Source organism: Molothrus aeneus, chromosome 6 (genome assembly GCF_037042795.1).
Source record: "Molothrus aeneus isolate 106 chromosome 6, BPBGC_Maene_1.0, whole genome shotgun sequence".
NCBI lineage: Eukaryota > Metazoa > Chordata > Aves > Passeriformes > Icteridae > Molothrus > Molothrus aeneus.
The window spans coordinates 11,229,994-11,249,950 of record NC_089651.1 but is presented as its reverse complement, the minus strand read 5'-3'; the positions used below and the strand labels follow the sequence as shown (position 1 = coordinate 11,249,950).

The window sequence follows — 19,957 nt, the reverse complement described above, 5'->3', positions numbered from 1 at the left end:
AGGTAGGTTAGTGATAGAGGTGAATTAGTAGTGTAGTGACTACTTAGTTTCTGTGCATTAGACATTGTGAGGTTTTTAATTGCTGGTACAAAATCTTTCTATTTTGATAATTTTAACTTGGCCTCAACAGAGGATTGGGACATTCTAATTGTACAGGTTTCAGTCATGGCAATCTTCCACTCTTCAGATGTTTTGGAGGAAATTTCTTTCCTGAATCTCAGGATTCAGGAAAGAAACAACTCTCAGGAACAGACTGTTTTGCCATTTTCTGGTTAAGCAGATTTCAAGTGTTAAGAGGTAAACTTAAAAGCAAAAAAGGAAGTCACTAAAAACTGTCATGAGTGTGTGCTCTTATAGTCATAGAGAATTACTGAATTGTATGTGACTGCTTGGCACAACCTGTACTTTTTTAATGTACTTTGTACATTTTAACTTCTGAGTACCTTTGGATTTTCCCTGAAATTCCTAGATTTTGGATCCAGAAGCTGTTCTTTACTTTGTGGAAACCTTGGTGCTGTCAAAATGACTGTTCTATTCTCTACTTTGTTCTCTTGCTGTTATTATTTAGAGTTCCTGGGTGAATAAATCCCTGAGCAATGTTCTCTCTGCCTACAGACTATAGACTAAAAAGAGAACAAGGACTGGCAGCACCAGCTCTTGGCATGTCTTTGGATATACAAAGTCCATTTTTGATGGGAAACACATTTAACTCTGGACCCTGTAATTGAAGAGAAAGAGGTTGCCAGCTAACAGCAGCTGTTAGCAGCACAACCCCAGATAAAATAATCTTTAAACTGCTCACCTTTAGGCTGTCAGTGGCCCAGACACAACATCTCCCATTTGGCACACTCCCACTGGGACTGTTGTCCCTGAATATGCCAAGTCCCGTGTGAGCACTGGAATGCCATTGCTGGCACTGGTGATAAGCACACTGGTCCCTGGGTACCTGGTGAAAACCAAGATAAAAGCTGGGAAAACAGCAAAGATCTCTCTCTGCTCTCAGTTCTCCACCAGCAGCCTTGGCACAGCTGCCTGTAGTGTTTCTGTTTTTCATAGAAGCAGCTTTACCTTCTTCCTCTTCTGCCATTTACACCTCCCCTGATAAGGTGAATTATGCTGGTTGATGTAGAATGGGTTTCAGCCAGATTTTGGCAGAACTCTTCTTATTTGATGGAAGTGGTTTTGGAGGATTCCAGATGAGCTTGCAAGTGCAGTAATCCTGACAAGATGGCAATGCCACTTCTCTGGCAGTTCTGACAGCCAGACAAATTGGCCATTGTTCTATTTCTTCCTCATTTTTGACTTCCCCTGCTACCCACAAAAGTTGGAAACAATGGTTTCCTTGAGCTTGAGAACTCCTAGTTAAAAGCAGCTGTTTGCCTGTAAGTGTGTACAGCTCCAGATAAATATTTCTAGTAGCAAAATCTTCAGTGCACCTTACAAACAAGTATTATAAGAAGGAAAAGAACCAATTTTGTAAATATATATTCTGAAAACCATTAAACCAGTCAAATTTGTAGGAATATCAGCCAGGCACTGCCTAGCCATCACTCTGTGTGCTGTTACATCTGTTGGAAGAATCAGGGCTTGAGTCTGCAAGATCTGTAGCAGTTCAGAGGTGCAATTTAATCAGCTTCAGAGAATTTGGGATGATTTGGCACAGTGTGGAAACCTGCAGAGCTCCTCCTCACTGAGCTGCTTCCTCCTCTGGTAATGTCCATTGCTCAGGTGCTCTCTGGGAGGGAATTGGCTCTGTGGGGCTCCTCATGCTCATCACAGGTGTCACAGGGGAGCAGAGTTCCCCTCAGTCTGGGCCAAAGTCACCTCTTCAACACAACTGCTCATGGTCCTGACAGACTACAGCAAAACAATGGGTGTGAATTCAGAGCAGCACATACACAGAGCCTGTGAACTCTTACACAGCAGCTGTGCATTTTGTTAGCTACATATTTATTCACTACTTCCCTTTCTTAATTGCTTTCAGATTGCAAATAAACTTTCTTTTAAAATCACTATGTTACTGTCGTCTCCTTATTTCTCTATTCCTTTTTTCATTTCCTCTCCTATGTCTTCTCTTCAGAAATACTTTCTTCTCTGTACAATTCTGAATTGTACCACTTGATTTTGTCCCACTAAACTGTTCCAGTGATTAGTAATTCATTGAATTCATTAGTAATTCATTCAATTACAACAGGGCTTCTGAACTTCAGTTTGTCACTTGCTGTCACCAAATACCTGTGTGTGTAGACTCCAGAAAACATGAGTTATATTAGGTTGAGTTTGGGAAGGAAACTGCAGACTTTGGCATTACAGGGGGAGGGATTTATTGAAAGCTTACAGTCTTTAAACTTTTTCAAAGAAAAGGAAACTTCATTTATGACTGAAGCAAGCCACAGATAGTGGCTGGGAAGTTTTGAGTCAGTTACAAAGCAATTCTTCTATCTCCCTCTGAGCTCTGATTGGAGAAAGAGGTGGTGGAGATTCTATTTTTACATAACCTTCTCTCACATCATCTGTTCTAAAACTTGAATGCTTCAGTTAGTACTTGCTGTACCCCATTTTAAAAAATGAGTATTTTTAATGAGATGTTAGTGTGGTTCTAAATTATTGCACACCAAATGTGTTTATACTTTACTTGATGTAACCCTGTCTCTGTCCCATTTTCATAGGTTATGCTGGCTACTTTCAGTTTTCTGAAACTTGTTTTCAGTTTTCTCCAAAATGCAAATCTCAAAACTTGTGTTCCTGTGGCTCATCACTGCTTGTCCTAAAACCAGGACAGCTCTCTGCAAAGAAATGGGTATTTTCAGGCAGAAGAGGACAAAAAATTTGGAATTGCTGGAAGTGGAATAGAGGACACTGCCATCCCTGTGGGTGCGAGGTTCTGCCCTCCGGGAGTGTGTCGGGGCAGCACATGAGGACTGTCTGCGGGGTGAGCAGGGGCAGCTCTGGCGGAGGCCGGAGAGGGGCTGTGCTGCAGCGTCCGGCATCCCGCTCAGCTCCGAGCGCTGAGTGAATCCCGGCACTGCCTGCGTGTCCGGGAACGCTCTGCGAGTCCGGAGAGCAGCTCCACAGGCGTACCCAGCTGCGCTTTGGGCTCCCGGGGCTGGAAAAAACCCCTATTTTTTTATGCGCTTTGTTACCCAAGGGGCTCGTTTTAAGGCGATGTGCTTCAGAAGAGAGGGCCAGGTTTATCTGGTGGGTGTAACCTGACAGAAAACGAAGCCAAGAGGCAAAGTGGTGGCACGCGTAGGGATGATGACAGCATCCAGCATCCACGGCCTTCGCTGTGCTGGGGCCGAGTCCATCTGGAAGTGTCCTAGTGTCCGTCTGGAAGCGTCCTACGGGAGCGAACGGCGCGGGCCGCGCTGCGGCTGCTGCGCCCCGGCCCTTTAAACCACGTGCGTGCCGCTCCTGCAAGTACAGCAATGGGCCTGGCTGCGCTTGGAAAGGAAAAACGTGCCCTTCACTGGCGCAGAAGGTGTTGTTATTATTATTAATAATTAATTAAATACTGTATTATAATTGTTATGGACATTTTGGCGCGCTCAGTTCCAGCAACTCTACGGGAGCCAGACCACGTTGCAGAGAAGCGGGGAGCGGCAGTCCCGCAGGGCGGCGCGCTGTCCCCGCGGTGTCCCGGGAGTTGCCCGGGCGGGGCGGGCGCTGTCCCCGCGGTGCTCCCGGCGCTCCCGGACGCCGTCTCCAGGCGGTTCCCGCTGCCCGGGCGGGGCCGCCCCGCGGCTAAAATGGCGCCGGGCGCGCGCCTCACGGGCGGACACGTCCGCGCGGCCGCCTCGAGGCGGGGCCCCGGCCCGGCCCGGCCCCGCCCCCCGCTCGCGCCAAAGCGGCCCGTGACGCGGCCGCGCGCGGCCCCGCCCCCGCGCGCCGTGTTTTCAAACCCGGTGGGCGGGCGCGATTGGCCGGCGTGCGCGGCACGTGACCAACGGTCGCGGGAAAGCCGCGGAGTCCGAACGGCGCGCGGCGGGGCCGTTCGTGGGCAGCGCGAGCCGAACCGGCACCGCACGCGGCGGAGCGCGGGCAGCGCAGCGGGACCGGCACGGGCGGAGCGGCCGCCATGAGCTTCCTCAGCCTGCAGCGGGCGGCGCCGCCGCGGCGCGTCTCGGCCCGGCGGGCGGCGGCCCCGATCCGGCAGAAGCTGCTGTTCCTGAGCGGCCACAGCGACTGCGAGGAGGAGGAGGAAGAGGAGGAGGAGGAAGGCTGCGGCAGCAGCAGCGCCAACAGCACCGGCGAGGACTCGGCGTTCCAGGAGGCGGACTCGCCGCTCTCGGCCGCGCGCACCCCGGCGCGGAGCGACCCGCCCCTGCTGGAGGAGGAGGAGGAGATGGAGCCGGCGGCGGCGCCGCTGCCGGACGAGGGGGACTCGTGGGAGGAGGAAGGCTTCGGCTCCTCGCCGGTCAAGTCGCCCGGAGCCTATTTCCTGCTCGACTCGCCCTCGCCGCTGGCCCCGCACAAGGGCCGGCGCTGCTGCGAGCGCTCCCCGCCGCACTCGGCGGCCGGGGGGTACCGGGGGGCGCGGGGCGAGGAGCCCGGCTCGCCGCTGCCCGACTACCCGGGCACGCCGCCGCACAAGACCCTGCGGAAGCTGCGCCTGTTCGACACGCCGCACACGCCCAAGGTGAGCCCGGCGGGTCGGGCCGGCCGGTCCGTTATGTAACGGCGGGGGCGCCGCTCGGGACCGCGCCGGGGGCTCCGGCCGGGGCGGGGCGGGGCCGGGCGGCGCCGCCTCCCGACGGGACACGGGCACGGGGCGAGCCGCTTACTTAGGTGTTAGTCATAGAGAAACAAAAAAGTTTCCCGAGTTTGGTAGTGTTTTGTGGAAGGCGTGTTTGAAAAGTGCGAGCGTGGAGTGTTAAAGGTCCCGAAGTGCGTGCTGGAGTGCGGAGTGGGCGTTGGTTGGTAGGGGTGTCGCCGGAAAGTTAAAGCTCTGCTTGGGGTGTGATCCTGAGCGGTGAGCTGGCGTGTCCTGGGAGGAATTTCTTCACCGGAAGGGTGACTGGACATCGGTATGGAGTGCCCTGGGAGGTGGTGAGGTCACCGTTCCTGGAGGTGTTTAAGGAAAGATGGACTGGTGGCTTTTAGCGCCGTGGGCTAGGTGACACGGCGGTGTTGGGTCATGGGCTGGGCTCGATGATCTCAGAGGCTGCTCCATTCTGACGGGCTCTGCTGCCATCCCGTCGCGTTGGAGCGCTGCTGCCGTGTGCCAGCGCTGCTTCAGCCTCTGCACTCCTCCTGCATCGAACGTGAATCGCTTCGGTGCTGGGAAACTGGGGGAGTCCAAAGTGTAGAGGGAGAGATGGATAGTAGCTCTTAACTCTGTCAATAGCAGACTTTTGGAAGGCATTTCAACTTTTGAACTCGACGCTGTGTAAAATCCCGTATAGTGAATTTAAATCTAGTGATAATTGGCTTCCTTTCTTCATTACTTTTCATATAGCCCTTTAGAAGTAATCCTGGGATAATCCCCGGGGATAATCTCCCAGGGGTCTATAGGCTATAGATGGAAAACAACTGACTTAAGGTGTGAGGAAGGCTTCCTTCTTAATTGGTTTTCTACAGCTTCAATCTCCAGTGAGGGTTCACTGGTGAAAATCAGTGGTACAAGTTTGTAAAAGGTAAAATTGGTGGTGATTTTACACCTTGTCAGAGGCAGACGCTTCAGGGCTGCAGAAGTTTTGTGGAATGTGATACTAGAAACAAGTTCTTAACACAGCACTTCAGTGGGATTCTTAAATTAGGTGGCCAAATTCTGCATAGGTTATCTTTGGAAGAATCAGTTGGTTCAGGTACCCAGTGGAAGTACAGAAATGTGTCCTGAGAAGAACAGGTTTTCATCTAGGGCAGACTCGGGATTGCAGTTGAGATTCCCATGTACTGAGTGTTCTTCCCTGTGGTGGTTTAGGCTTTAGTCCTGTCAAGTCTTTATTTTGTTGTTAGGATAAGGTGATGCTCCTGCTTGTGATCCAGTCATCCTTGCATCCTCACCTGAAGGAGACTCAGGTGCAGACTTTTCAGTGTAACTCCCAGTGTAATCTCCCAGTGTAACTGGGAGAGGTTTTGTTATGTGCCTGGAAGATGCCTGGTCTGGCAAGTTGCCACCCAGAAGATCAGTTTTGGATCTTTAACTGATAGTGCAGCCATGCTGCCAATTCTTGAACCGTTTTTTGTAGGCTCAGAAAATGCACCAGTGCATCAATATTAAATGTTGCATTTGCTGTTTAAGATTGTCACTTAAATTTGTAGAAACCAAAGATCATTTCATGTCTGATCTAGCTTTCACATCACACATGTGCGAATCATAGTGATACAATACAGGATTTTCCTTGAGTTTCATCTGTGTTCATTTAATGGACAAAGATTTGTCCAAGAAGTTTAGGTGATGAAATGATTAAAGACAGAAAAAGGTTACTCTCATCATCAGCTTTGCTATATTTAAAAAATAATTTTAGTATTTGTTTGCTTGAACTGTTTCTGTGTAGAGTACAAAGCATTATGGTTTCTTAGAAAGGCTTTTTGATGGAAATGCAGCTATTTAAACAACTGAGGCTAACTTTAATTAGACAATACTGTAATGATGGCTTCAGGCACGACCTGACTGTTGAATGTCTGAGGCAATGTCAAGGCTATAAATGACTATAAATATTTTTGTTTTGTTTCTTTTTTTTTAAATACAGAGTTTGCTTTCTAAAGCACAAGGTTTAGGCTCCAGCTCAGTCAAACTTCGAGGGGGCTCACTGTTTATGAATGTTGGGAAATCAGAGAAGCAAGAAGAAGATTTTAGACAAACACCTCATGTGAACATCAATCCCTTCACTCCTGACTCCATGTTCCTTCACAACTCTGATGGCAAATGTCGGAGGAGGAAGAGGATACACTGGAATGAGTGAGTGACTTGTAGCTTCCTTTGTAAACTTGTATTTAGAGCTACTTTTGGCTGCAAAAGTTTTGTTACAAATTGCTTCTAAGAATGTGTTTTTGCTTGCAGGTTGTTAGTATTGTATAATACAGCTCTTAAAGGATGTGCTTCAAGAGGCATGATATTATGAAATAATCATTTAGCACTAGATCTTCTGATTACTGTACGGAGAGGATAGGCTAGGCTGTCTGCTGGTCTTTTTCCTCTCATGGAATGGGCCATGCACAGTCTTTTCTTCAGGAGGAAAAAAATGCATTAAATACAAGTGTGAAACATGACGAAAGAATTGACAAAGATATTAGCATGGCAATTTTATGAGTTTGTGTTTATAGATGTCTAGTGTTCAATTAGTTTACTAAAATTAGATAGAATAAAAGAACTAGCTCTCAGAAAAATTCAACAGCTTCTGGGCTTCAGTTTAAAGTTTACTTAAACCATGTTATTTCTGGTGTGAATTTCAGCTCTTGTGGGGAGGACATGGAACCAAGTGATGGAGAGCCTGAAGAGGAAACCATGAGACCTGCTAAGGTACTCCATCTTTAAACCTTGATACTAATTTCAGCAGTTTGCATGTCTGCAGATCTAAATGTTTTCCTTGGTAATCTTTGCAGAGGATAACAATAACAGAAAGTAACATGAAGTCACGGTATGCAACCGAATTTCATGAATTGGAGAAGATTGGGTCTGGTGAATTTGGCTCTGTGTTTAAGTGTGTGAAGAGGCTGGATGGCTGCATCTATGCAATAAAACGATCCAAGAAACCCCTGGCTGGCTCAGTGGACGAGTGAGTACTTCCTGCTCTTAAAACTTAAAAGTCTTCTCTTGGTGTTTCTTCTTGGCTCTTTGTGTTGGTGTCTAGAGAAGGCATTTAAGAGGAAAGTACAAAACAAACATGAATTAAATGTAAAATAGATACAATTTTGAAGCCACTTGATTTTTTTCTTCCCCACCCACTCCTCAGGTACTGTGCAGTACTGGGAAGGAAAGGCTGATTAGCCTCACTCCTGTCAGATGTCTGTCCCGGTATTCTGTGTGGAAACAGATTGCTCTCAAAGTGACAATAACACTTCCTTGCAAAGGTCATCTTTGAGAGATGGAAGGAGGGCACTATTTCCAACTGAGTCCTATCCTTGTCACCTTGAGTGGCATGTAGATGATTTAAGTCAGTTTGGGGGTATTTTTTGGCATTTGTGAATGAGCCTGTGATTCAGGACTTTTCCCCACACTTCAATAGTGTGGGGAATAGTTGTTCGAATAGTTTATAAGTATTTGAACACACAATAGTGTGTTCAGATAGTTATAATATAAACACCAGAAGTCTGAGTTGCACAAAATTGCATACCAGACTTGCAGTCTAGGGAATGTTGAGTTCAGTCAAACCCTTGGCTTATGAGCACTTATATTTTTTGCCTAGAACTTCAGTCATGCATCTTAAAGTTTGCTATTGCTACTGGTTGCCAAGTATGTAATGGAAGTGTGGCTCCCACACCAAACTCTACTTTTTCTGATGTTCCATAGATTAAGTCTTTTAATATAATGTAAATAATTTTAGCTGTTTGGACATAAGTACAAATCCAGCTTAGGGTGCCACAGAATTGAATAGGAAGATTTTAATTAGAAATACTTACTGTAATAAGAAATGGTACTAATTTCACCTCACAATACTCACATGTGCTGTTGTTTTGTGTGACTAACAGGCAGAATGCTTTAAGAGAGGTCTATGCACATGCAGTTCTGGGACAGCATTCCCATGTAGTGAGGTACTACTCTGCATGGGCAGAAGATGATCACATGCTTATACAGAATGAATATTGCAATGGTAAGTAAAGAAGATGTACAGGTATCTACAAGCTCTTCACACTAGTTAGGAACTGATAACCCTACTCATAGCTCATGCTGTCTTTCTCTCAAGTGACTGATATTCCTTTCTGGAAAAGGCATATCAGATGGATGAAGCAAAAACTGTACAAAGTTGCAGACCAAGTCATGCATGTTCAAGCATACTGGAAGTGCTGTGGGGTGTTTGTGAGCAGAAGAGCTATTCTTTCTTCTGTACAGTAGTACAAGCTGGAATAGAGAAAATTGCTAGAGTTTCCATCAAAAAGGAGATTAAATTTGATTCTGAAGCATTTTGCTATTGTTGATGCCCTGACAGAGATTTGGAAGAGAGAGCCCTTTCCCTTGTGTTGATATCCTGTTAGTGTGATAACTGCAGAAGAATTTTATGATATCGTTATATGGCTAAAAAGAGGATACACCATATTTTACACTTACTATATATTGCCAGCAAGTTCTCTGTGATATATTCACTTGGTTTTGGGAGCTAGTTGTCATTACTTTGTCAGCTGTTTGATGCAAAAGTATAACTTGTTTTTTTTAATGGTTTTCCAGGTGGCAGTTTAGCAGATGCCATAAGTGAAAATTACAGGAATATGCGTTACTTTACTGAACCAGAACTGAAGGACTTGCTGCTTCAAGTGGCTCGAGGTTTAAAGTACATTCATTCCATGTCCCTGGTACACATGGATATCAAACCTAGTAAGTTTGTAACTACTTTACTCTCTATTGACAACTTGCTCAGTTCATTTAATCTGCTGTAGAAAAATGAACAGTTAGCCACACCTTACTAACTGTAAATTCTTCCCTGAAGCTCTGAATAGGAGCACAAAGATGTCAGTTATAAAATTGGCGAGCAGACCTAAACTGTTGAGTTTATCTTGGGTCCTTTTTGTGTAATTGACTCTACTTGCATAACACTTGGCTGCCTTCCCAGCAGAGGGGCCACAATGAATCAGTTATAGCTTCTCACTCTTTGAACAGGGTTTATATACAAATAAAACTTCTGCGTGGCTAAAGCAAACTGTAGTGAAACTAGGTCAAGTAGAAGTAATACGGAAATGTTTGTTTTAACAATTCTGCTCTTTTTCAGGTAACATTTTCATATCTAGAACATCAGTCCCAAGTATAACTCTAGAGGAAGGTGATGATGATGACTGGTCATCTGATAGAGTCATATTTAAAATAGGTGAGAAGCAACACACTTATGTGCAAAAGAATTGCATCATCTCGTTGTCATCTGAAAAGTAACTTTCTTTTCTCCTTGCAGGTGACCTGGGCCACGTAACTCGAGTCTCTAGTCCTCAAGTGGAAGAAGGTGACAGCCGTTTCCTTGCAAATGAAGTCCTACAAGAGGTAACTGTTCTGTTTGTGGGAAGCAGTGATGTTAGGCCTGCATGCTGTTTCCTTTGGGGGAAAAATTGTGAATTTATTTTTCCTTTTTTCTTTTGAAGAACTACACTCACCTGCCAAAAGCGGATATTTTTGCTCTCGCTCTGACTGTTGTCTGTGCTGCTGGTGCTGAACCTCTTCCAACCAATGGGGACCAGTGGCATGAAATCCGGCAAGGAAAGCTGCCCAGACTGCCACAAGTGCTTTCTCAAGAATTACTAGACTTACTAAAAGTAAGAACTCCTGTACTAGTGGCTCACTGATAAGTGTCATTTATTGTCTTGCTGGCCTTAACAAGGATGCCTTGTTTTCTTTTTTCCCAAGGTTATGATTAATCCTGATCCAGAGAAAAGGCCTTCGGCTGTGGCACTAGTGAAGCATTCAGTGCTTCTCTCTGCCGCAAAAAAGAGCGCGGAGCAGCTCCGGATAGAGCTGAACGCTGAAAAATTCAAGAACTCCCTCTTGCAAAAGTAAGTAGGTCCTTGGGGTCCTTTACTTCTAACAGGTTCTTACCTGAGAGTGAAGTGATGATAAAACAGGAGTGTCCTTGTTTGTGGGTGAGATCCACAAATCTGTATGCACGTGCGTACCTGAGAGTGCAAAGTGGGTCATGGAACTCTAAAAGGAACTTTCTCCACAGAAAGAACTCTTGAACACTCTAAGGGAATCTGAAGAGCACTATTAGTATTCAAGGCATACCAAACATTATGGTTTTAAACAGCTGTTTCAGGACAGTGCACACATTTGTGACAGGTATAGCCTAGCTTACATCTGTATGATTTGAGTCTGTGCTTTCCTAGGTCATTTGGCTGTTGAAATGTTGGAAAATGACTTAAAGGACCTATTTTTAACCTAAATGGAATGGCACATCAGGAATGTTATTGGACTAATTTGACCTCTATACAGCAGTGTTACTGGGTCACCAGAGAATCATTTGTGTCCAGAGGTCATCTTGTCCTACCTACCCCTTGCTCAAACACTCATTCTGAATTAAAGCATGGAAAAAGAGATTCCCTTTAGGAAAGTCTGATTTCTGCTTGAATTTCAGGGAAAGAGTTAGTAATTTAATAAGGAGCCATCTGACTCTTTCACTACAGTTATCTTTGCACGTGTTATGCATAATGGGCAGGCTTTTATAGGGAATATATAGATCACTGATTTCTTTTTGAGTGGTATGTCTTGAATGAAATGTTAATTTCATGTTCAGGTTCACTCCAGTGTTACCTGGTTATCTTGCCATTGCTAGTCTGACCACGGCCAGATGTACTAGATTAGCTCGTTATCTTTATAATATTATGAATTACACTGAAAGAATAATCAGATAATTTGTGCAGGTTGCTAAAGGGCAGATTTGCTGAGGTAAGTTGCTTGCTTATATGAAGACAACATCTTTTTGTTTGAAAAAGAAAAATGGCAAAGCTAGTGTTTTGTGAAGATTCCTTCTGGCCTGGCAACAAGGATACATCCTTGTAAATCCAAGAATAATTTAAAAACAACACTTAGCCACAGTAATTTTTAACGTTGTGTGGCTACCTAAAATGCTTCATAAAATACTTCAGGTAGTTTGGGGGGGACAGCATATTTTGTGTTGGATTTGTTTTCTTAAACTTGTGCATTTGAACCATTTAAAATACCACTTTTGTGTGTAAGTCATCTTCAGTGAAAAAAATCCTTTTAAGGCAACTCAGCTTTTCTACTGTGTTGTCCTCTTCAGAGGAAGGAAGAATTCAAGATTTCTAGGCAAGAACTCAAGACTTCTAGGGAAGAGTGGAAGGATATTGTAAAACTAAATTTCCTGGTAATGTGGTGTGGTGGTTGGGCGAGCACATGAGTGTGTATTTGTGACTGATGCTCACAAGGAAGAGGACTGAAAATTGGTTGCATTCTCTTCCAGTGAACTGGCACAATGATAATATGGGGGTGATTAGATGGGGCATGGGTGTCAATGAATAATACTTTGTCTTACAATAATGGGAATTGCTTATTAAACTAAAACATGTAGCTTAAAACTGAATACACCTACACCAGTGTGCAGCAAGCTTTGTAAAATTTGATTTTGCTTTGCAGCCAGGTGTGAAGTGAGATTACAAATACTTTTATAGTAGAGAAAGTTCTTTAGTGGATAGTTTTGAGATTGTGGAAGGAAGAGAGTATGGGGGGAGGCTGAGCTTTAGCCATATGTCAGTATTTGAAGAAAGAAGAAAAGCAGTGTATGGGGGGAATCTTTATAAAGATAACTGTGCTCTTTAGTTGGACTACTTTATAATTTTATCCTGAGTTAGATTTAACTTTGTCCTCAGGCTGGGTATTGGTAATTCTCTGAAACAGAGCAGTTGGCAGAATGTTGCACAGGGGCAATGCCTGTGCTGCCTTCAGTGACTCTGCCTCGCAGGCTCCCATTTTTGTTAGGCAAAAAATGTGGAGGTGGTGATCAGCTTTTGATGTGGGTATGCAAAAGGGAAAGGATGCTTCCTGAGCTGTCTGTTGCCAGTTACCCACACCTGTGTTCATCTAAGTGTTTGAGTCTCCCACAGAAGTTCAGGTGTGGCTGAATATGCTTCCTTTGGGCAAGCCTCAGTAATGAACTCTGACTTAACACGTGCCTTGTGCTAGGAGGTAAAAGCACCCTCCTGTGTCCTGGTAATTGAAGTGCTGAGCTGCTTGCAGCAGGCTAGATTTCAGAATCTGAGTTGTGTGAATTTTTCATTTCCTTCCTTTGCTTTTCAAAAGAAAGAACATCTGCACAAGTAATGAGCATGCCACCTCTGCCCTCTGGTTGTAAACAGGGGGATGTGAATCAGAACGCTCTCAGTATGACCTAAAAGTGGCCTAAAGTTATGGGTGTTGACCTGCTGTATCTGGTTTGCTGCCTGTTGCTGTGCTGAGCCGTGTCCCTGTGTTGCAGGGAGCTGAAGAAGGCGCAGCTGGCCAAGGCGGCGGCCGAGGAGCGCGCGCTGTTCACGGACAGGATGGCCACGCGCTCCACGACGCAGAGCCGCCCGTCGCGCCTCATCGGCAAGAAGATGAACCGCTCCCTGAGCCTCACCATCTACTGAGCACGGGGCAGGCAGCTCCTCTGCCCCGCCACAGCTAGGGAACTGAGGGAGCCTTCAGCTCCTGTTCCTTGTCCCGTAGTCAGCACCACCAGTTTGACAGCCATTGCTTCTGGTTTTCACTTGTACCCTATGGCTGGTTCTGCATTCACCATTGGGGTTGATGGACTCGGTTACTCTCCTGTCTGTAGAGGATCCTGGATGTTACTCCATACGCCTTCGGTTACACTGTTAGATGTTACGTTGTCCCAGGGTTAACCACTATAGTGGTGTGCTGCTTTGTAGTGTTACAGCATTGTAATAAGAAGCAATATCCCTAATCTTTTAAGAAGGAGGGAGGGGGCCTTACTTTGATAGTTAATTTTTTTTTTTTGGAGCAGAGGGGAATAAATTTTAAAAGACAGGCTTTAAGGCCACCTACAGTCAATGTACCTGATGTCAGGTAGACTTTTGTTGTGAATTTTATTTGTGTATTCAACTGGGAGCACTTTGTAGGCATTGCATAAACCACAGCTTAGGAACCTGTGGAATTAAGTGCCATGTGGAACTGCTGCTATTTTTAGTTCAATGTCCTTGCTGTAAACTGTAGCATTAAAACAATCATTCTTGTGTTAATAGGCTTCTTGTTAAAGCAATTACGTGAAACAAATGTAAGCTGCATTTTAGTGAAGGCAGCATTTTTCTCTCAAAGCTAGTGCATTGTGAAAAAATGCACCAATTTAATATTTGGACTCTATATTAGTGTAGTGCAATTGTTAATGTCTTGGCTATTGATGTTTTGTTCTACTTTCTAATAAGGTTCTCTGAATGTTCATATTTTCTTCAGTTGCCTATTCTTGAGGCTATTGTATGTTTGGTTTTTTTTATGTTGGAATACTTGTAAATAGTTGTTTAGTGTGTTCAGGTTGTTTTTCATTGTTTATGTACATAAGTTTGATCATGCTTATAGTGTACTATACAGAAACTGCAGTCTGGGATGCCAGCAGACACAGCTTAACTATTCAGTCTGAAGTTCCAATATGTGGAACAGAATGTGGCCATGGAACCAATGCTGATGTTGAACCTAGGCTGACAGAAGAACTGTTCTGATTACTGGCTTGTCTCTTCATTCATTTTACTTAAAACAATGTTTCCCTTTTGTGCTCTATTTGTTCTTACTAGTGTTGAATTTGAATATTAAAGTTAAAAGTTCTGTTTGTTTAATATTGTGTAACACTTATTTAACTTCAGTAGTTACAGAAATAAAATACTGAGTTGGGAATTTACTATGGCAAGTCCTGATGAGATCTGCTTCCCACTCATGCCTGATGCTTGTGATTCCCTCTCCTGAGGGTGGGACTGAGTGAGATAAGAGACTTGCTGATAGTTAGGAGAGAAGGATCCTACTCCATGTGTTAGTGTCCATAGCAGTCTGTCTCTAGCCTCAGGAGTGGTATTGCACTGGCAAAGATGAAACCCCTGGAAGAAGTGGAACCCATGACTGATGGTGGAGGAATAGAAACTATGTGAAGGAATAGCTGGGTCTGAGGTAAGGGAAAATGCAGGAACTGTTGAGAATAGGAAGAGAGCTGCTGATTTAGAAGTTGGGAAGACAACAGTGGGAGGAGTTGGAATATTTCAGGAACACAGTTGATGGCATGTTCTGTGGCATGGAGGTACATGTAAAGAAGAGAGACACAGTAAATAAAGGGTTAGTAGATCTGTCTATTGTGAAAGTATATGGACTCATAAAATTCAGCTTTGTAATTAGCAGAAAATAACTAAGAGTTCTCAGTTTTAGTCATACGACAGTGTAATTCAGAGTATTGGTCTAAGGTATTTGAATACTGATATTTTACTGATAACTAAAAAATTGATACATTGAAGTACCTTTAGGTTTTTACTTTATAAGATAGCCTTGTCTTGTTTGTGAGAGAATTTAAAATATATGGGTTTGTTGCAGTGTTTTAATGTTCATCTACATTAAGTGAGACCTTTAAGCATACTTCTGAACAGTCAGAAATTCCAGTTGGTGGGTTATCAGTGAACTTAAGCCTTTCTATCTCTACAGTGTAAAAACTCTGTTATATCTATTACAGTTCTGTGCTCCTCATCACCGATTTTCAGAGGGCTGCACCAGCGGTAGAGGCATTGTTGTGCAAACAAGCTGTGCTTGTGGCTGGGTAAAGAATGGCCTGGATTGCTGGGCCCAGGGAGGTGGTGGATGGAGCTCTATCCTGCTGGAAGCCAGCCACCAGTGGTGAATCCTCAGGGTCAGTGTGGGGCCCAGTCCTGTTTAATGTCCTTATCAATGATCTGGGTGAGAGGACTGAAAGCTCCCTCAGTTTGACACCAAGTTGTGCAGGAGTGATGATCTGATGGAGGGCAGGAAGGCTCTGCACAGGGATCTGGACAGGCTGGCTCAATGGGCAGGAAGGCTCTGCACAGGGATCTGGACAGGCTGGCTCAATGGGCTGAGGACAGCTGCAGGAGGTTCAGCAAGGCCAAGTGCCAGATCCTTTCCCTGGGCCACAACAACCCCAGGCAGGGCTACAGGTGGGGGAGGAGTGGCTGGAAAACTGCCCCGTGGAAAAGGACCTGGGGGTGCTGCAACACAGGCTGAACACGAGCCAAGTGGCCAAGGTGGCCAATGGCATCCTGGCTTGGATCAGCAATAGTGAGTCTGGCAGGACCAGGGCAGGGATTGTCCCCTGTGCTGGGCACTGGTGAGGCCACACCTTGAGTGCTGTGTCCAGTTCTGGGCCCCTCACTGCAAGACAGACATTGAGGGGCTGGAGAGAGTCCAGAGAAGGGCAACAGAGCTGGGGAGGGGTCTGGAGAGTCCTGTGGGGAGCAGCTGAGAGAACTAGGGGTGTTTAGCCTGGAGAAAAGGAGGATCAGGAGAGACCTTATGACTCTCTATAACTGCCTGAAGAGAGATAATAGCCAGGTGGGGGTCAGCTTCTTTTCCCAAGTAACAAGACATAGGACAAGAGGAAACAGTCTCAAGTTGTGCCAGGGAGGGCTTAGATGGGATATTAGGAACCATTTCTTCGCTGAAACAGTTGTCAAGCATTGGAACAGGCTTCCCAGGGGAAGTGGTGGTGTCACCATCCCTGGGGTTATTTAAAAGCTGTGTGGATGTGGCACTTAGGGACGTGGTTGAGTGGTGGACTCAGCAGTGCTGGGTTGACAGCTGGATTCCATGATCTTAAAGGTATTTTCCACCTAAAAAATTCTGTGGGTCTATTCTAGTGCTGGTCACAGGTTTTGTGTGCCATTGAAGGGGTGCCCTGCTTAAACCATAGGACTGAAGTGACTTTAGATGTTTTCATTTTTTCCTGTCTGCCAAGGACAGTATTTAAAAAGGCATCTCAGAGTTCTAAAGTAATTTATGGGAGCAGTATGAATCGTGAAATTTTATCTCAAGTTTTCATAAGCCTTTCTGATGCAGGTGGTGAGGCAGTGAATCCTGGCTGCAACAGTGGCTGGTGGGAAGGAGCAGAGAATTTGGGAAGTGTGTGTTAATGCTTCCCATGAATATTCCCAGCATCCAGTGATTCATGATTCAGATGTTTACTGAGTAAGAAGTGGTATCTATTTTTACTGACATTGAAGGGGGGTTCTTTTTTTAATAGGAACAATCTTACAGTAATTTTGGCAGCTTACAAACTATTGCAGAAAGAAGGCTTGGGCCAAACTTATCTGTAGTTGAGCAGGTGGAAGGAGGAGCTTCTCACCTGTCACAAAAATGTAGCTGGGTATTAGCTGAGATTCAACCAAGCACAGTGTAACAGGATGAGCTTCAGCACTTGGAGAGGAAAGCTTTAGCTGAATCTAAGAAGCAAGCATTAGAGTTGGGTGGCAAACGTGTTTCAAAATAGCTACATTTAATGTTTAACCATATTTCTCCAGAATTCATCTAGCTTAAATTTCCCAAGCTTAACTTTTTTGATCAGATGACATGACTTCATGAAGAACTCAAAGTGAATGTAAAAATACTTGAAAGCAGGTATTTCATACCCCCACCTCCTCTAGACATTTGTCTGCTCTGTCTTCTCCATCTTCTAATGATGCATTACTGGACAACACCACCTGCATGGTCTTGCTCAGTCTTTCTGCCTCTTCTGACCAAAAAGTGGGTGGTGTGATGGACTAAAGCTCCTACAGACCCAGTTTCCTGTAAAGACACAACACTATTTAACACAGAAAAATTAATTTCAAGTATCAAGGACTGATTCACTGTTTGGATAATTCATCTTTCAATTCAAACCTTTCCATTGTCTGTAGAAATACTGATGGGTTTACAGGCTAAATAATTTAATTGAATCATAAATTGTATACTTTAAAAAATATTGAATCACATCTGGTGTTCAAATACTACATGAAATTCTGTTTATGCCATTACTGTCAGAATACAATTGGAGGTCATTTTTGTATCTTGTTTTGTTTTGTTTTTGGGAAGGCATCCCCACACAGCAGTTGTCTAGGGTTTTTTAATAGTTTTTGTTGGGTTCATTTTTCAGTTTCCAAGTATCCTGTTACCCTCTTAGCTGGAATGGATCTAAATCACTAAAATGTAGAACCTGAAATCTTCCTGTCAAGTTGGCTTATTTTGGAAGTTTTAAGTCCACTTAGAAATGGAGTTAGGCACAGCTTGTATATTCCAAAGTTTGATTTCAGTGTCACAGCTTGCATTACTTTATAACACTGAAAGGTTTCATGAATAGAAGTGTACTTAGGCACCCTGTCCTTGCTGATCTGGGGCAGTGGAGCACCATGTGTTTGACACCTTCCCAAAAGCTGGCCAGCTGGACCTTGCCTGAATGTGTTTTGTAGTCTCCAGCAACACCTGCTGGACAGAATTGTTAACTGTGCACTGAGTTTTGTCTTTGAAGTGTTTGTGTGCTGGTGTGACACTCGATCCTGATTGTTAGAAGGCATTGTCTTGTTCTGCAGCAGTGACTGAGCATTCTTGGCAGCAGTAGCTCAGGTAAGAGCGTTTTCATTTGCCCATCCCCAGTCACCCCTTTGGCTGTGTAGACTTGGAAAGGGCACCCTAGTCCCTGTGTTTGAATATATGGTGTGTAATGTGTGCATGTGTTTAATAAACCCCTGTGTGTGCTACCTCCAAATATCCCTGCTGTAACTGGGCTTGAGGACCCGTGTCTAAACATGGCCAGCAGAGTGAAATCAGGTTGAGCCCTGCTGAGCCCTCCCCTCCTCCAGGGAAGCCTGGAACCCTCGGAGGGAGCTGCTGAGCCCAGGGAAGGTTCTCAGCTCCAGAAACACGGCACAGAGAAAGCAGGAGGAAACCGGGCAGGACAGCACTCAGGAAACTGCTTCTGGCTGAGAGCTGGAACTGGATGGAGATTCTGTCTTCCCAAAGTATAATGGGATTGGGCTAGGGGAAAGGGAGGTGCCCCGAGGAGAGAATATTGCTGGGCCTAATTAAACAGGAAGCAATTTATTATTGTTTAACATGTTGCTCAGAGATCTGAAGCTGTACACGCCTAAAAATGAACTTGAGATTCTGGATAGTCTTGAAAAAGCTGAAGCATTGGCTTCAAAGAGCTTCCTTTTGCCCATCATTTGACTCCCTTACAATACACAATATGAGCATTTAGCATGACATCTGAATTATCATGCTGGTCTAAACTGATTTCTCTTTGAGTCAAGATGAAAGCAGACTAAGTGGCCTGACTCTGATTAATGATCTCCTGTGTATCCCTCAGATTGCTGCCAGACAAGGGAGTTGATGGACATAAAACCTGCTGCTGTTGCTGAATTTATACACAGGAAGATTCTTACGTGTTCAGCCTGCATCCTGATGGAGGAGATCTTGTTCATCTGTTGATTTACAGACAGCACAAGGCACCCCTAATGAAAGTATTTTAGGCAAGGTGTCTCAGAGGATAGGGATGGGGAGACTGGAGAAACACTTGCTATTCCCAACCTTTAGCAGTGTCACCAACCTTAGGAGATGTTTCTGCCTCTGCAGCTCTTTCCTCTTGCCTCTTTCCATTCTTATCTACTTAGATTCAGGGCAGAATCTCCCCATATATTTGATCCATGCCTTAGCACATGGGATTTTAAACTCCTTTTGATCCTGTAGACATTGGGTCAAGGCTGGATTGATGGGCCAAGGCCATTGTATGAGGTTCCACAAGGTGAAGTGACAGGTCCTGCCCTTGGGTCACAACCACCCCAGGCAGTCCTGCAGGCTGTGGGCAGAGTGCCTGGAAAGCTCCTCATGGAACAGGACTTGGGGTGCTGGTCCACAGGGGCTGGACATGAGCCAGAGTGGGCCCAGGTGGCCAAGAATGCCAAGGGCATCCTGGCTTGTGTCATAAATAGGTGGGGAGCAGAGCCAGGGCAGGGATTGTCCCCCTGTGCTGTGTCCAGTCCTGTGAGGAGCAGCTGAGGGAGCTGGGGGTGTTTAGCCTGCAGAAAAAGAGGCTCAGGGGAAACCTGGTTGCTCTCTGCAACTGCTTAAAAGGAGGCTGTAGCCAGGTGGGGATCAGGCTCTTCCTCCAGGTAACAGCAACAGGACAACAGGGAATGGCCTCAAGCTGCTCCAGGAGAGGTTTAGATGGGACATCAGGAAAAACTTCTTCACTGAAAAGGTTGTTAGGCATTGGAACAGGCTGTCCACAGAAGTGGTGGAAGCACCATCCCTGGAAGTCAAAAAACATGTGGATGTGGCACTGAGGGAAATGGTTTAGTGGTGATCATGGCAGTGCTGGGTTAACAGGAGTGC

The 19,957-nt window shown here is 45.2% G+C and overlaps 1 protein-coding gene across 1 annotated transcript; it reads left to right on the top strand.

Moving 5' to 3' along the window:
* The first annotated feature begins 4,078 nt into the window (after positions 1 to 4,078).
* Positions 4,079 to 14,421, top strand: WEE1 (WEE1 G2 checkpoint kinase). The gene is made up of 11 exons (XM_066551921.1): positions 4,079 to 4,639; positions 6,696 to 6,904; positions 7,399 to 7,465; positions 7,549 to 7,721; positions 8,635 to 8,756; positions 9,329 to 9,475; positions 9,867 to 9,962; positions 10,044 to 10,129; positions 10,228 to 10,398; positions 10,490 to 10,635; positions 13,071 to 14,421. Exons 1-11 carry the CDS (start codon positions 4,079 to 4,081, stop codon positions 13,219 to 13,221), a joined length of 1,929 nt encoding a protein of 642 aa, XP_066408018.1. The 3' UTR covers positions 13,222 to 14,421.
* The last annotated feature ends 5,536 nt before the right edge of the window (positions 14,422 to 19,957 follow it).

Coding starts and splice junctions, on each gene's coding strand:
- WEE1 (XM_066551921.1), top strand. CDS start 4,079: ATGAGCTTCCTCAGCCTGCAGCGGGCGGCGCCGCCGCGGCGCGTCTCG. Junction 6,905..7,398: donor AAGAGGATACACTGGAATGA/GTGAGTGACTTG, acceptor TGTGAATTTCAG/CTCTTGTGGGGAGGACATGG. Junction 7,466..7,548: donor AAACCATGAGACCTGCTAAG/GTACTCCATCTT, acceptor TAATCTTTGCAG/AGGATAACAATAACAGAAAG.